Source organism: Thalassophryne amazonica, chromosome 14 (genome assembly GCF_902500255.1).
Source record: "Thalassophryne amazonica chromosome 14, fThaAma1.1, whole genome shotgun sequence".
Taxonomy (NCBI): domain Eukaryota; kingdom Metazoa; phylum Chordata; class Actinopteri; order Batrachoidiformes; family Batrachoididae; genus Thalassophryne; species Thalassophryne amazonica.
The window spans coordinates 89,378,618-89,395,987 of NC_047116.1; the positions used below are offsets into that span (position 1 = coordinate 89,378,618).

The 17,370-nt window shown below is 42.1% G+C and overlaps 2 protein-coding genes across 2 annotated transcripts in view; one reads left to right on the forward strand and one right to left on the reverse strand.

Moving 5' to 3' along the window:
- Window positions 1-10,357: 10,357 nt before the first annotated feature.
- Window positions 10,358-15,818, reverse strand: LOC117525241. The gene is made up of 2 exons (XM_034187074.1): window positions 15,592-15,818; window positions 10,358-12,439 (listed from the first exon to the last, which is right to left on the reverse strand). Exons 1-2 carry the CDS (start codon window positions 15,767-15,769, stop codon window positions 11,094-11,096), a joined length of 1,524 nt encoding a protein of 507 aa, XP_034042965.1. The 5' UTR covers window positions 15,770-15,818; the 3' UTR covers window positions 10,358-11,093.
- Window positions 15,819-17,261: 1,443 nt separating this feature from the next.
- Window positions 17,262-17,370, forward strand: part of LOC117524986 — a 34,953-nt gene continuing 34,844 nt past the window's right edge. The window contains exon 1 of the mRNA XM_034186794.1: window positions 17,262-17,273. The gene's annotated coding sequence lies outside the window, so the exon portion shown is untranslated. The remainder of the gene's footprint in view (window positions 17,274-17,370) is intronic.

A 17,370-nucleotide genomic window follows, 5' to 3' on the forward strand; every position in this document is an offset into this window, starting at 1 on the left:
TCTTCTCATGCTCTTTGTTTCTGGTGTTTCTATCATTTGGAATTGCCACATCTACCACAAGTCTCCTTAATGCAGGAACAATGGCAGAAAAAACAACAACATTGGGTTATGGCCCAACACCCAAGCACAATCACTTCCAAAGATGTTAAAAGTGGAATTTGTGCAATATGTGTTTTAACACATTTCAAAACAACCTTGTCAACCACCACTATGTCTGGTCAACTGGCAGTATCAATACCTGTTTGTCTGTGTGGAACTTGAAGTCCCACAACACTTTCGTTCTACTGTTTTCAACCACCTGGTGGTGTTCACCACTTGGACTTTGGTACTTCCAGTCCATATTGGACACAGATGTCCCCGTACACTACCCCAACTACAGTTATGCCTATGCTGTCCTAGCTTGCATCCTGCCACTATGTGCTGGACTGTCTCAGGGGCAGCCATACCCTTCAGGTACTGTCGTCTATGGTTGAAACCTGCATCTGTGGACCAACCAGGTGTTCCCCCTCAAGCCCTGTCCTTGTGCTCCCATGATCAGAGAGAGAGAGAGAGAGAGAGAGAGAGAGAGAGAGAGAGAGAGAGAGAGAGAGAGAGAGAGAGAGAAGCGCATGATATTAATTTTTACAGTATTTCAGAGCCTGAAATTGAAAAATTTCCAACATGGACATTGCTGTTGACATTCATTCTGGACATGCACGGCATGTTTAAATAAGGGAGTGAGACACTTTACTTTTTAAAATCTCTGTATGCACTTAGTCTAGGAGGGGCTTCCTCCACTGCATTTTTCACTTTGATAAATAAATAAAAAAAATAACAGTACATTACTCAGTCACTCCTCTGTTCTTGGAAGGAACGTTTTCCAATGAGCCAAAAACCATGAATCAGTGTGAAAACAAATGAAGGTCTGTACTCTGTCATGAATTTAGTGTGACAAAAAAAAAAAAAAAGAAGAAAAAGAAGCAATGAACAGTTTGTGAATTGTCAAAATATATTATTTTTCTGTCTTGTGCTTAATGTTTAATATGCCTCAGAGGTGAAAACTTCCATTTTATATTGTTAAAGTTACAGACAGAAAATCTATTCATAGATTCACAGCTTAATTTTCATAAAATGACACCTTGAAACAAAACATCATAGTAGTTTCACAGATTTTGTTTGTTTTATTGACATATTGTTCACAACATGGTACAAATGCGTACATAAACCACTACTTGTTTCAAAATTACATTGAACAAAAGTATTTCCACATTTCACTGTCAAACTGTCAAATTTGCTCACAAACAACAAGCCAACTTGTTCTTTCAGTTGCTCCCGTTAGGGGTCACTACAGTAGGTCAACTGTTTCCATCTCACCCTGTCCTCTGTATCTGTATGTCCTCCTTCAGCACATCCATAAATCTCCTCTTTAGCCTCCCTTTTCTCCTCCTGCCTGATGGCTCCATCCTCAGCATCCTTCTCCCTATATACCCTGGGTCCCTCCACTGCACGTTCAAACCATCTCAATCTCGCCTCTCTGACTTTGTCTCCAAACTGTCCTAATTGTGCTGTCCCTAATCCGGTCCATCCTTATCACTTCCAAAGAAAATCATAGTATCTCCAGCTCAGCCTCCTGTCTTTTTCTTAGTGAAACCATCTCTAAGCTGTACAACATAGCTGGTCTCACTGCTGGCTTGCAAATGTTCCTTTTCCCTCTTGTAATTATTCTTCAGTCACAAATCACTCCTGCTACCTTTCTCCGCTGATTCCACCCTGCCTAAAATCTCTTCCTGTCCTATCTACCACACTCTCTATTATTTTGGACAGTTGACCCCAAGTTTTTAAACGCATCTACTTTCACCACTTCTCCTTTTAACTGCACTATTCCACTGGGCTCCCTCTCATTCACACACAGGTACTCAGGTTTAATGCATCTGTCAGCCCTACTCCCATTTCACTGCTCATACACCTCTTACACTGTCCTTGTACATGTCCTGCACCACCCTTACATACTTCTCTGCCACTCCAGCCTTCCTCATACAATACCACAGCTTTTCTCTTGAGACCTTGTCATAAGATTTCTCTAAATCCACAAACACACAAAGCAACTCCTTCTGGCCTTTTCTATACATGTCCACCAGAACTGTCAGAGCACATCTGTACTGTTCTTTCTTGGCATGAAACCATATTGCTATTCACAGATCTTCACCTCTTTTCTAAGCCTAGCTTCAACTACTCTTTCCTATAACCATGCTGTGGTTGATCAACTTCATGCTTCTGTAGTTACTGTAAATCTGCACATCACTCTTGTTCTTAAAAATTAGAAATAGCACACTTCTTCTCCACCCCTCAGACATCTTCTCACTTCCCAAGATTTTATTAAACAATATGGTTCAAAACTCAGCTCCCATTTCATTTCCATGTCTCCACTGGAATGGCACCTGGACTAACTGTCTATCCACTCTCCATCCTCTTTATACCTGTCCTCACTTGATCCTTACTAATTCCTTGCACTTTCTGATGTACTCTCTCCACATTATCTAGCCTTCTCTATCATTTTCTTCATTCATCAGATCCTCAAAATACTCCCTCCACCTTCTCAAAATGCTGTCTGCGTTTGTCAGCAAATGTCTCCATCCTTTATCACTCTTACTGCAAATCCTTTCTGACTCAGCCAATTTGTCTGGCCAGTAAGTGTAAGTCCTTTTCTCTTTCCTTAGTGTTTACCTTCATGTAAATCTCACTATAGGACTTTTTCTTAGCTTTTGCCACTCCTCTTTGTTTGCCATAAGCATATCCTTGTATGCCTGTATACTTTTTTCATCTCTTTATCTCAAATTCTTTTTTGCCATCCTCTTTCTTCTTATACTTTCTTGAACATCTTCATGCCACAGTCTCGTCTTCCTTCCACTGTCCAAATGTCACATCCAGCACCTTTCTGTCTCCCTCACCACATCCGCAGTACTTTTCAAGTTGTCCAAAATCACTTCACCTCCATCCAATGCCTCTCACTTGCTCCCTAAATTTCACACACACAAGTCTTCCTCTTTCAGCTTCCACCATCAGATCCTTTGTTGAGTTCTCACTCTCTCTGTTCATTTCTCTAAAGTCATCCTATGCTGTCTAGCTACACATTTCCCTGCCATCAGCTAAATTTCCCTTAACATCTCCTCCAAAGATAGTCCACCTGTGAGCACCAAGTCACAACATAAGTCACCTCAATGCTACACATTAATTTTGAATTTGAGTATGATCGAGGTTTCATCAAGACCCTTTAAGTACTGCCCACTTTACTGAACAGTGTAATGATTGCTGTAATTTATTATCCACGGGCAAGCAAAGTTTTTTTTTTTGTTCCTTTTCTCAGTATCAGCTGGATCTTTTTCATATCCCTACTGTAACCAACAATAACCAACCACAATAAATCAATAGATGAATGAATAAGAAACAGAACTGCCAATGTTCTACTTACCCAAATCCAAATGTGGTAGTATGGTTACCTTGGCAACACAGCTGGTTGTTTTTATTTCCAAATGCAGTATCAGATGACAAAATATATGTTTCAGTGAATCATAGTGTAATTTGACAAACATTTGTTTGTTCCGCTACTCTGAAGTGCTTGGGCCAGTTTCTGCCAAACTTGCTGTGTACATGTAGGTTGACCCCAGACTTGCCAAAAAGTAATTTCTTTTAGCAAAGGTTGATGTTACTGGGTTCAAAGATGGACTTTTGGTGAATCTTTTTGTGCTCCTCCCATGGTCTTTGGCTGATTTACGCAAAATGTAATGTGTGAATGACCTTAAATGGTTTGTTTTGGAAAAGGTCAAGGTCATATATATATATCATCTTAGACCCCTACGTCATTGGTTTTGTGTGGTCATCTTAATTTCAATTGGTAATATTAATCTATTCCTACAAGACCAAGATATATTCAGTAAGTATCCATCTTCAGGATTGTCTAAAGAAAACTGGCTGTGAAAGTGATGAAATAATCCTTAGAATTAGAATAATAATAAATATTTTGTAGTACTTAAATGCAGGAATGGATGAATATTAACAAATGAAGCTGTCTACACAAAACATGAAATATCTTGGGTTCACACTGTCTGCAATGAAATATGTCACTGGTCCAGGTAGCTGTAGTTGTTTTTGAAAAACACACACACACACACACACAAAACTTTACAATGTTACTTATGTATGTTGAAGACATTTTGTCACATTTTGTCATGTTTTTAGTAGACTATTCAAAAAAAAAAAAAAAAAAAAAAAGAAATAAGCAGTGATAATCCTGTATAAATGTATATTTTTGTGGTTTCTTACTATGCATTTGAATTTGTGTATTAGTCTGTTTAAAAAACACAGCTGGTGAAAGTTAATATTTAAAATGAAAAAAAAAGATTAAAGTTATGTTTATATATAAACACACACGCCAAAATTAAATTTGTCTCGGCCAGCTTGCACTCGGCCGAGACGGACGCATTTTTCTCTTCTCCCTCCCTCCTTATCTTTCCTGCTTCTGTGGCGTGTTGTCTGTGAGGCTGCAGCTTTGCTCTTCTGGAAAATGACAAAAATGGATCTGTTAAAGTGGTCTCTGAACGCAATTGACACTATTTTTTCCACAAGACAGTCGGGGGCGGAGGACCCGACCTGTCCTGCCGGGACGCATGTGATGGGTTACATGATGGACTCGTGGAGGAGATGGCAGGTCATGTGCCTTTGCACGCTTTCTGTGGAGGACGTCGAAGATGTGTATATATTTGGCTTGGTGGTGACCGGCTTTCTGCTGTGTGGAGCGGGCATGGCGCTGATTTACCGTAAAATTAAGAAAGTGGAAGCAGCAATAATTGGGCCGTCCAGGCTGCCCCACGATTGATTCGATTGGGAAGGCAGTGGCTGCGCAGTCGGCGGGTGTTAACCGCACGCTGGAAAACATCTCGGGCAGGATTGCAGCTCTGGAAACCCGCTTTGACCGTCAGTAAAGACCACATCCTACATTCAGATGTATTGAGAGCCACTCTGTTCTCAGAACTGTGGAATCTTTCAGGCGTCTGCTAATCTGGATATTCATTTGGCTTCCCCAAACACAGCTGCACTTCAAGGCCGCTGTGATAAAAAAACCTCCTCAAGAAGATCAACACTTAAGCCTCGCTCCCTGGTCATCCCCCTCCCCTCAGCTTCTCCAGCTCTGACGTTGACTGTGGACTGCTCAGGGCTGAGCCCCTCCCCCTTCCAGGATTGTCGGACAAGGCCGTTGATGGCGCTATATAGGCTGCCTCCGGAGTGTTCTGATAAACTGGACTTTCAAATCTCGGTTGTCGTCCTGCGTCTTTGTTTGTCTGTGTTATTGTTTTTCTGTGCTGATTTTTTTTCCTCATTGCTGCTGTATAACGCAGCGGCTATGAGGGTTTTTTTTTCTCTTCCTTACCTCGTGTGTGCTTTTTATATGTGTTTATGTACCGGGCCGGCCTTATGTGTGTTGGGTGTTATGTGTATGTCGTTTATTATGGGTCGGTCTTGGTTTGCTCAGCCCTGCTGTTGACCAAGGCAGGGATGTAGATCTGGAGCTGGTCCCCGGGCGCCTAATGGCGACTTCTGCTCCTAACTGGCAATTAAGATGGGTTAAATGCAGTAGACACATTTCATTGTGCAGGGAACATGTTCCTTTGTGCATATGACAATAAAATCCTTTTGAATCCTTTGAATTGTACCTGCATTAATGGTAAATGGCCACCAGAGGGAGCTTTTGCTCAATTTCAGGAACCTTGGCCTCAGGCTGCTGTGGGACACAAAGATGAACCTCTTGCTTGTAGTCATAGTATATAAACTCTCAGGTATTCTCAGAAATGAAATTGGTAATTTTGAGACAAACAAATATAAATTTATGACCCCCCCACACACATTTTGTCAGATGATAAAATCAAATTTGTGACAACAGAAAAACTTAATAGGTGCACAGTCTCGTGTAGTTGGTCTGCGGTCACATCTTGCCTCCTGGTAGCATGTGATACTGGTAATCACTTACATTTACTATTACCGCTATCACTATGACTTTACAGCCACATTTGGTTTCATGTCAACTCCATTGTGTTGATTCACAAAGGCAAAATGACAAAAAACTATGTGATTGTACAAATACTGTTACTAAGAATTAAGTTTACATATTACCCCTTTAAAGAGTCCTACTATGTTTTACAGACTCAAAAATGTTTCTCCTAAATGTTAGGACAAATACACAACAACTTGACATTTGTAATTTATATACATTTAAAGGCAGAGAGGCAGAAGATGAGAAACAAACATCTTTTAATGAATACCGAGAGAAAATCAACCTAAAACCAAGAAAGGAAGTTGTCTAGAAGCATAAATAAATTTAGCATGTAAGGACTGATTAGTAACAGCTTTAGGAGCTAAGGCACGGGCGACGGAGGGAGACACTGTTAGTGAGAAGCAGAGGGTGACTGAAATAATCACAAGGTGTTTTCTCATCAAAAATATCAAAATACAGCAACTCATATGTAAAATTCATTAAAAAAAAAGAAAAGAAAAGGCCAGTAAACAATTCTCTGACATACTTCATTAGCTAGATAAGTTCCTCAAAGCAGCCTCCAGGCGTGGACCTAACCACTTAACACAACCTCTATAATACAGATCAAAACATTACGGTGAGAAACAAGCCAACGTAGACGACCTCCGAGGCTGAAAATGAACGCTGTTAAACCGACACTTTTGAACAACAGGAATATTTATAACTGAGACAAGTCATCTTTGGCAGGCAATGGGAAACTAAGGACTCCAGTTACACAATTCATTTCTGTGCCTGTTGCTTTAAATAGAAAGAAGATGCTGCTTGCCACGCCCACTCAGCCTTCAGAGAGACAGGGGTTGTGTCATGTAGTAAGTACGAATACACATACAAGTTTCCATTTCAGATTGCACGCAATTTAAAAAAAAAAAAAAAAGTCTGATTATGACATCACATTTGTCATGCAACTAAGTGGAAAAAGGAAAAAAAAAAAAAAAAAAAACTTTAATCAAGCATTTATGAGCAAGACATCAGAAGTATCTGTGCAAATGCTACATTGTAGTCCACACAAGCTAGCTTTTTAGTCCATGGGCCAAGCAGGTTTTCGGTACCACTTAAAGTGACAAAACAACACTTGGAATCCAGCCTTTGTGTACCATGGCCTAGACAAAAATGTATAACCATCCCAGGGTGGTAGCTGTAGCCAGCTAGGGGTCAATGAAAAATTACACACAGATCACAATGTAAAAATGCTCCAATCATGTTGAAAACTATACTACATTATTTGTCTGATCATAGTGATTCCAAAAAGGTATAGTTTGGACTATCTGTGACTGAATGTTCTGGAGTTATGGGGTTAAAAACAGCAAAAATGATGACAAGTTTCAGTTTGTACAGGGGTCAAAAGTTAAAGTTGCTCCAATTTCAGTAAAAAATGATGAAAATTATTGTTTGGGTTAATAGGGTTCTAAAAAGGAATAGTTTGCACCATCTGCCATGCTTAGTTATGTTACAGCATAACATTTGTTACATGGCATAGAATTCAATGGACATCAAGCTTGTCTGACTGAAATTGGAGCAACTTTAACTTTTGACCCTTGTACAAACTGAAACTGACCTTTGTCACTATTTTTGCTGTTTTTACCCTATAACTCCATGGAATATCATGTTACAGGGTAACATATGTCACAAGTCATAGAATCCAATGGACGTCAACCTTGTTTGACGGAAATTGGAGCAACTGTAACTTTTGACCCCTGTACAAACTGAAACTGACCTTTGTCATCATTTTTGCTGTTTTTAACCCCATAACTCCAGAACATTCAGTCACAGATAGTCCAAACTATACCTTTTTGGAATTGTTATGATCAGACAAATAATGTAGTATTTTTTAACATGACTGAAGCATTTTTACATTTTGACCTCTGTGTAATTTTCATTGACCCCTAGCTGGCTACAGCTACCACCCTTGGATGGCTATCATACATTTTTGTGTAGGCCATGGTACACTGAGGCTGGATTCTAAGTGTCGTTTCGTCACCTTACATGGTACCGATTAAGTCAAAATTAATGACTGGCTCATAGACTATTTACTCCAGTTCTGTTCTATTACTTTAACACCTGCTGGGAGAATTGCAAAAAAAGAAGAAGAAGAAGAAGAAGAAGAAAAAAAAAAGCAATCATTCCAGCAGTCCTGTTTAAAGTGTAACTCTGTTAAATTACAAAGTTGGACCTCCAAATTATAATTTTTTGCCTCGTGGTGAAAACAAACCAAACCACACCAAATGAGGCTGAAAACAAGTTTTTCTGAGATGGGGGGCTCTTGTCCACTTACATACTAAACATCCACTCAAAAGTGCTCTCTAAAGGCAACAGCTACAACAGTCGTACCAGCGTCTACATCTGACATGCTGCTAAAGTGGTGTACAGACGCTGCGCCATCTGTCGACTGCTACAGCAAAAATATCAGAACCTTAAAAACAAAAGGCTGATGAGCACAAATCCATCAAACCCTTCACTAAAACGTGACAACATCCCACATGAGCAATGATGAGGTTGTACTAAAGCTTATCTACGAGTGCTGACTGCACGTGCACTACTTCGACTACTGCACTCCAAACAGCTGATTTTCCAGGCAGAAAACAATGCCAGTTTAAAAGTAAAATGAACTCATGGCCCACGAGGGGATGATCGTACCACACAAGCAGTTGTTCACACACCTCAGCGCTGACAAACCGAAGATAAATTCACATTTTGCTCATGGAAAAATTCTTCAAAATGGAATTTATTATTCTTCATCACTAAAGCCTGTGGATGCCAGTTTATGGAGTCACTCCATTTAACTTCAGGTTTTGCTCCATGTTTATCTGCATATTATTTGGTACCAAAAACTATGTTATACAAAATATTGTGGTTAAATTTTGATATTTTTTCTGTTTAAGTATTTTTATTCAGGAAAAACAGATTTTAGCCCTGAAACGTTTTTTAGTTGAGTCCGAAAGATAACAGTTGGGACAATAATAGCCAATATGATGACCCTTTAACAAACATATCAGTATTGCCTTTATTTTTTGCTGAAATGCTAACTTTTATTTTACCAAATAAACAATGCAGAAAAACACTTTGGCTGTTAAAAATTGTCATTATGTATTTTGTCTAGCAGAGGGTGGTCCAGTGGCATTATTTATAATGCTGTCAAGCATGGCTGGGACCCCATCACCCCTTGGTCACATTAGCTAGTGACTCAGACAAAGCAACCAGCTGCCAGTCGTTTTCAATGAGAGTAGGTTTTTCATGATGTTTATGGGTGATTCTTAGACTACGGGCACTTATTATGTCCTTTGATCATATTGTATGAAAGACAGAAAAAAGGGGAAATTTCACACTTTTATAGTTATCTCTACAATGAAACTGTGTTAAGAAATTGGTTCTAGTAGTCTATGATTACTTTTTCACTTTTTTCAGCATCATTATATGCAAATATTGCCGTTTTGTGCTCGTCCCACACCCAGACTTTTGATCTTCAATGATAAAAATGAATGGTAAAGAAATGTTTTTTCTAATGTTTTAAAATATCTCTGAATATAATATCAGTAAAATAATCAAAACATAATTGGGGTATTCAATGTCATACAACTGTTGTGTAAACAAAATGTAGTTGTCCCACACTATTGCCGTAATTTCCACCACAACAATGTAATGTCCCTTTAAACAGTTTGTATGAAAGATTGTTTGGGTAGTTTCTATGGAGATAAACAGTGACATCAGAGCACATGTATATAGCGCCAAATCACAACAAACAGTTGCCCCAAGGCGCTTTATATTGTAAGGCAATGGTGTGGTGGAAATTACATTTACAAGGCCAATAGTGCCCGTAGTTAAACCCATATGTGTCTTTTTTCCAGAGCCGATCTTTTAGCTTTTATTAAATGCAAAATCCCTCAACTTTTCGGAATGGCGCTGTGATGTCACTGCAGTGAATTTTCAGGCAAATGAAAGGATGATTTCTGCAGATTTGTCATTCAAAATCTATCACAGAAGACATTAAGAAAAAAAAAAAACTAATCTGTGATAGCAGATTGGGCAGAAGCTTGGTTGTTTGCTCTGGGCGAACACATTCTATTGGTGTACATTATAAGCTAGTCACTAGCGGTTTGTTTTTGTCATATATATCATGAGGATATATTCACCATCCAATCCAATCCAAATCCATATTGGTTGGGCTCTAATTTTTAGACTTTAATATCTTCAGAAAACTTTCACAGCCATAAAATTTGGTGGAGACAGTCACAGATATTTTCAGCTCATCCAAATGAGTGAAAGGCTCCAGTTTAGGAGCAGAACATGTTGACTTTGAAAGGGACAAATTCAGTCAGTTTTTTTTTTTTTTTTTTGAGTATAACAAAGAGAAAATTCCATACAAATAACCTTTTAATTTCGGAGAGATAATGTGGTGACTGTGTTGTCAAACGTATTAATTTCTGTCGCATTTTTGCAGATTTTTAAGGTTGTTATTTTTGGTCTTTCATTTAATTGGAACCTCTTCACATTCTCAACAAATCAGAGTAGGCTTTCCCACAAAATCAAAAAATTCTGATATAACAGCATTATAATATTGTGAATGTTATTAACTTTAGAATTACATAAAATCTGTCACTTCCTGTAAAATTTTCCTTTGTTTTAGCCCATCATCTCAAAATAACCATGATTTCTTTTCGGAGATACTAAAGTCTAAAGTTATCTGCTAAAACAAATTTTTAACAAATAAAAATACAAAAATGCCCATCAGTGACTAAAACATAAAATTCTCAAAAACTGTAATCAAAGTGTTTTATGTATGGTGGTTTTTGTTCTAAAATCACATATAAAGTTTGACTAAAAGCTTAGATTGTGTGGTAACACCTCGGAGTTAACACAGAATGTCGGGAAAGATGATCCCGTTTCTAAAGTGATCTGATCTATGACACGGATGGCCGTATACACTGGGATATAAACTAAACTCTCCATACTAAAGCGGAAGTGTTGATTCGGGGACTTAAAGGACCACAGCAGTAAAGGGGACACGCGCGCCTGAGGAGCTCTCCTGTGCCAGTCACTCCAGCGGAGCCGCGGAGATGCACAGGTTGTTTAAGGCACAGGCCACTTGGACAATCTTATCAAAGGTGGAGAGGTTCGACGTGCGCTCCGAGGCCGTGGTGAAGGGGCTCTCCACAGGGCCCGTGAGCATGGTGTACCTCTGCTTCACCATGGAGATCACCTTCTCCACGTGATCGTGCACGGTCGCTGTATCGGCCGATGCCTCAGGCGGTGCCGAGCTCTCTGACATCCCATGTGCTTCCCCTTTGTCACTGTAGTTGCTGGAAATTTGAAACACAGCTCCGCGGGCGGCCACAGACTCGCAAATGTCAAGATCGCGACTCGCTAACACAACGTCACCTGGCAGGAGCTTGCACAGAAGCCCGCAGCCCTCAGCCAGGCACTTGTCACTGACGTTTCCCAGTGCACCCCTTGACACGAAGGTGACAACGCCCTGCGGAGCCACGCCAATCAGGTACTTCAACACGTTGTGACTTGTCCCTATGCCCTGAGAGCTCGACGCCACCCTGTGCTGCTGGCTGCCTTGGAATACCGGCTCTTCAAAGGGCACAGTGAAGCAATCGACAATGACGACGCAGTCAGGGTGAGAAGAATGCAGGGCTGCTGGGAGGTTTTTCCGGAGCTCCGCCCTGGAGGGCCAAAACACTGCTGTTGGTACCAGAGTGGAGGACATGATGTTGACCATGCGGTGCACTGTTCTGGTTACTGTGCCCACCTTCACGCCAAAGCGGTAGGCAAGGTCTTGGTTTCGGAGATCCAGACGGAGTCGCATCAAAGTCAGTAGCAGCTGCTGGAATTTGGAGAGCTTCATGTTCTTGATGCCATCCATGTGGGGAGCGAGAAGCCACATGACTGTCTCCAACACATAATAATTGGGTAAACCCGTGTAAAACTTCACCTTCTCTGCATCATTCCTCAGAGAATTCTCAGAAAGGGACATTTTCTCCACAGACTCCCTGAGAGCCTGGTTCTCCTTCTTCAGGGCTTTGAGGATGTCATCAAAGTTGACCTGTACATCACATCTGTGGGTAAACCTTCCTTTCTTGCTGTTGCTTGCAGACTGATTGTCGTCATCGTCATCATCGTCCTCCTCTGTGCTGAGGGAGGAGGAAGAACTGTCCTCCACAGCTGCCTCCTCAAGACGCCGGGACTCGTGCCGCTCGCCCACCTGACACCTGCCCTGGCTCTGCAGGAACAGCAGGGCATTGGCAGCCTCCACTTGTGCTTCCTGCTTATCCTGAAGCTCTAAGGCACACGGCTCCTTCATGTCTGAGTTTAAGGCAGCTGTCGAGAACACAGAGGGAACATAATCTGGTGAACGCGGGTTCTTCACCTGTTTACCTGCACGTGGAACGAGACAAAATGAGAGAAGTGACTCAAGTAAATAAAACTCAAGAAAAAAACCGCTTCATTTTTAACCACATTAATGTTTTTCCAAGTCAAAAATGATTATAAATGATAAATTCATGGATATCTGTCGAGTACCGCATGGTTGTAGTACCTGAGATGGAGTGTGTACTGCCCGGTTGTAGTACCTGAGATGAAGTGTGTACTGCCCGGTTGTAGTACCTGAGATGAAGTGTGTACTGCCCGGTTGTAATACCTGAGATGAAGTGAGTACTGCGGGGTTGTAGTACCTGAGATGAAATGAGTACTGCGGGGTTGTAGTACCTGAGATGAAGTGTGTACTGCGGGGTTGTAATACCTGAGATGAAATGAGTACTGCCCGGTTGTAGTACCTGAGATGAAGTGAGTACTGCGGGGTTGTAATACCTGAGATGAAATGAGTACTGCCCGGTTGTAATACCTGAGATGAAGTGTGTACTGCGGGGTTGTAGTACCTGAGATGAAGTGAGTACTGCGGGGTTGTAGTACCTGAGATGAAGTGAGTACTGCGGGGTTGTAGTACCTGAGATGAAGTGAGTACTGCGGGGTTGTAGTACCTGAGATGAAGTGAGTACTGCGGGGTTGTAGTACCTGAGATGAAGTGAGTACTGCGGGGTTGTAGTACCTGAGATGAAGTGAGTACTGCGGGGTTGTAGTACCTGAGATGAAGTGAGTACTGCGGGGTTGTAGTACCTGAGATGAAATGAGTACTGCGGGGTTGTAGTACCTGAGATGAAGTGAGTACTGCCCGGTTGTAGTACCTGAGATGAAGTGAGTACTGCCCGGTTGTAGTACCTGAGATGAAATGAGTACTGCGGGGTTGTAGTACCTGAGATGAAGTGAGTACTGCGGGGTTGTAGTACCTGAGATGAAGTGAGCACTGCCCGGTTGTAGTACCTGAGATGAAATGAGTACTGCGGGGTTGTAGTACCTGAGATGAAGTGAGTACTGCCCGGTTGTAGTACCTGAGATGAAATGAGTACTGCGGGGTTGTAGTACCTGAGATGAAGTGAGTACTGCGGGGTTGTAGTACCTGAGATGAAATGAGTACTGCGGGGTTGTAGTACCTGAGATGAAATGAGTACTGCGGGGTTGTAGTACCTGAGATGAAGTGAGTACTGCGGGGTTGTAGTACCTGAGATGAAGTGAGTACTGCGGGGTTGTAGTACCTGAGATGAAGTGAGTACTGCGGGGTTGTAGTACCTGAGATGAAGTGAGTACTGCCCGGTTGTAGTACCTGAGATGAAATGAGTACTGCGGGGTTGTACTACCTGAGATGAAGTGAGTACTGCGGGGTTGTAGTACCTGAGATGAAGTGAGTACTGCGGGGTTGTAGTACCTGAGATGAAGTGAGTACTGCGGGGTTGTAGTACCTGAGATGAAGTGAGTACTGCGGGGTTGTAGTACCTGAGATGAAGTGAGTACTGCGGGGTTGTAGTACCTGAGATGAAGTGAGTACTGCGGGGTTGTAGTACCTGAGATGAAGTGAGTACTGCGGGGTTGTAGTACCTGAGATGAAGTGAGTACTGCCCGGTTGTAGTACCTGAGATGAAGTGAGTACTGCGGGGTTGTAGTACCTGAGATGAAGTGAGTACTGCGGGGTTGTAGTACCTGAGATGAAGTGAGTACTGCGGGGTTGTAGTACCTGAGATGAAGTGAGTACTGCGGGGTTGTAGTACCTGAGATGAAGTGAGTACGGCCCGGTTGTAGTACCTGAGATGAAGTGAGTACGGCCCGGTTGTAGTACCTGAGATGAAGTGAGTACTGCGGGGTTGTAGTACCTGAGATGAAGTGAGTACTGCGGGGTTATAGTACCTGAGATGAAGTGAGTACGGCCCGGTTGTAGTACCTGAGATGAAGTGAGTACGGCCCGGTTGTAGTACCTGAGATGAAGTGAGTACTGCGGGGTTGTAGTACCTGAGATGAAGTGAGTACTGCGGGGTTGTAGTACCTGAGATGAAGTGAGTACGGCCCGGTTGTAGTACCTGAGATGAAGTGAGTACTGCGGGGTTGTAGTACCTGAGATGAAGTGAGTACTGCGGGGTTGTAGTACCTGAGATGAAGTGAGTACGGCCCGGTTGTAGTACCTGAGATGAAGTGAGTACGGCCCGGTTGTAGTACCTGAGATGAAGTGAGTACTGCGGGGTTGTAGTACCTGAGATGAAGTGAGTACGGCCCGGTTGTAGTACCTGAGATGAAGTGAGTACGGCCCGGTTGTAGTACCTGAGATGAAGTGAGTACTGCGGGGTTGTAGTACCTGAGATGAAGTGAGTACTGCGGGGTTGTAGTACCTGAGATGAAGTGAGTACGGCCCGGTTGTAGTACCTGAGATGAAGTGAGTACTGCCCGGTTGTAGTACCTGAGATGAAGTGAGTACGGCCCGGTTGTAGTACCTGAGATGAAGTGAGTACTGCGGGGTTGTAGTACCTGAGATGAAGTGAGTACGGCCCGGTTGTAGTACCTGAGATGAAGTGAGTACTGCGGGGTTGTAGTACCTGAGATGAAGTGAGTACGGCCCGGTTGTAGTACCTGAGATGAAGTGAGTACTGCGGGGTTGTAGTACCTGAGATGAAGTGAGTACGGCCCGGTTGTAGTACCTGAGATGAAGTGAGTACTGCGGGGTTGTAGTACCTGAGATGAAGTGAGTACGGCCCGGTTGTAGTACCTGAGATGAAGTGAGTACTGCGGGGTTGTAGTACCTGAGATGAAGTGAGTACTGCGGGGTTGTAGTACCTGAGATGAAGTGAGTACGGCCCGGTTGTAGTACCTGAGATGAAGTGAGTACTGCGGGGTTGTAGTACCTGAGATGAAGTGAGTACTGCCCGGTTGTAGTACCTGAGATGAAGTGAGTACGGCCCGGTTGTAGTACCTGAGATGAAGTGAGTACTGCGGGGTTGTAGTACCTGAGATGAAGTGAGTACGGCCCGGTTGTAGTACCTGAGATGAAGTGAGTACGGCCCGGTTGTAGTACCTGAGATGAAGTGAGTACTGCGGGGTTGTAGTACCTGAGATGAAGTGAGTACGGCCCGGTTGTAGTACCTGAGATGAAGTGAGTACTGCGGGGTTGTAGTACCTGAGATGAAGTGAGTACTGCCCGGTTGTAGTACCTGAGATGAAGTGAGTACTGCACAGGCGGCTGCCGTCGTTGGGCTTCCAGCCCTGCCGGTTGACGGCGGTGATCCAGCGCCGCTTCCTGTCGGGGTCCCGCGGGAAGCGGTAGAAGGACAGCGAGCTTCCAGGCGTCCTTCTGTTCCTGCAGCCGGACACCACGCAGGTGTGAACCATAGTCAGGCCCCGGAGCAGCGCGGACACGATCAGCCGCTTGACTCCCAAAATGGAGGCCGATAAAACAGGACAGAGAGAGAGAGAGAGAGAGAGAGAGAGAGAGAGAGAGAGAGAGAGAGAGAGAGAGAGAGAGAGGGAGGGGGGGGGGGGCGGGGCGTGTCCGCTTTCCAGAGACGTCATCAACATGCGCTCTGAGGGACAACTATTTTTTTTTTAACTTTTATTTAACAATGTACAAATGTACTAATAAAGTCCAGCATAAAAAAGTTTAACAAATGCACAATATTAATAACAGAATGGCGGCACATAGTCAAGATACTGGCATCTTGTAATAATGTGACTATTCACGTTTTTCAAAGAAACAGTTAAAATAACCACTTATCATTAATTCGAATAATGAAAAGCCGTTAATCTACGCGAGAATAACGATGCTCCATATTTTTCATTTACATTATGTTTAAATAAATCCAAGTAAACCTTTAAAGAATTGCACGAGTAAACCCCGTTTTTTATTCCAAAATGAATTCAGTGATTGTAAAACTGCTGGTGTATTCTGTGAACATATTTCTTCTTCTATAATGGGAAAGATAGTCATTGCACTTTATAATCTAAAAAACTCAATCCAAGTCCTGCTGATCTGTATATTATTTTCTTGACATTTAACCCTAAACTTTTATGGAGCTAAATCCAGGCCAAACGTTTTGTAATCTGAAAATAAAAAAAGATTGAAAAAATAAAATTCAAGAACAAACATTGAATTTTCAGTTTCAAAATGTATTTTTTCATTTAAAAAAAAATATTTTCAGATTACAAACTTGCTCCATAAACTTCTGTGTACTTTATGTCACACAATCAGTAAGTGTTCATGAACAGCTAATATTTCACTTTATTTAATAGTACCTGAAAGATTTCATTTAAATTCTGTGTTCGTTCTTCAGGTAGTGTCATCTGACTGAATCACCAACAATGTCAAGTCAAGTCAGGGTGCGTACACGCTGATGCTGCATCCACACCACAGAACCACCTTGTGTCCTGGATGGCAACCATGCAGGCAGACAATCCATTCCTGTATCTGTAAAATAACCATCTATCTGCCACAGCCAGGTGAAGCATGGGCATCCCCTTGAGGTTCTCTAACTACTGGGGATCTCAACAAGGCAGACACTTGACACTGGCAAACAACGGTTAGATGTGGGGGGAATCCGAAATGTTAAATATGGGTTTAGGAGTAGAAAATAATAGGCAGGAGGTGTGTAGATTTCAAAAGCAAAATGTAACTTTTTTTTTTACATCAATCATGTTAAATTTAATAATACTGCAGAATTTTGACTGGCTTCTGCCAAAAACATGGAATGTGAAACTGGGTCATATTTTAGTTTTTACTTTGTCAAGTATGATGGGCTGGAGGAAGAGAAAATGGAAAACATGAAGTCATTGCTAGCATTTAAATATTTTTTGTCACAAATTTTGATGTACAAATTCCATTTGGCAGCACCCAGATGGGGTCAGAATACAGGAGTTTGACTTTCAGAATGACATACATCATCTCAATCTGCTGTTCTTGGATTTTCATATGCAATGTTTATGTACAACTAGCGCAT

Coding starts and splice junctions, on each gene's coding strand:
- LOC117525241 (XM_034187074.1), bottom strand. CDS start 15,769: ATGGTTCACACCTGCGTGGTGTCCGGCTGCAGGAACAGAAGGACGCCT. Junction 12,440..15,591: donor CAGTACTCACTTCATCTCAG/GTACTACAACCG, acceptor TTCCACGTGCAG/GTAAACAGGTGAAGAACCCG.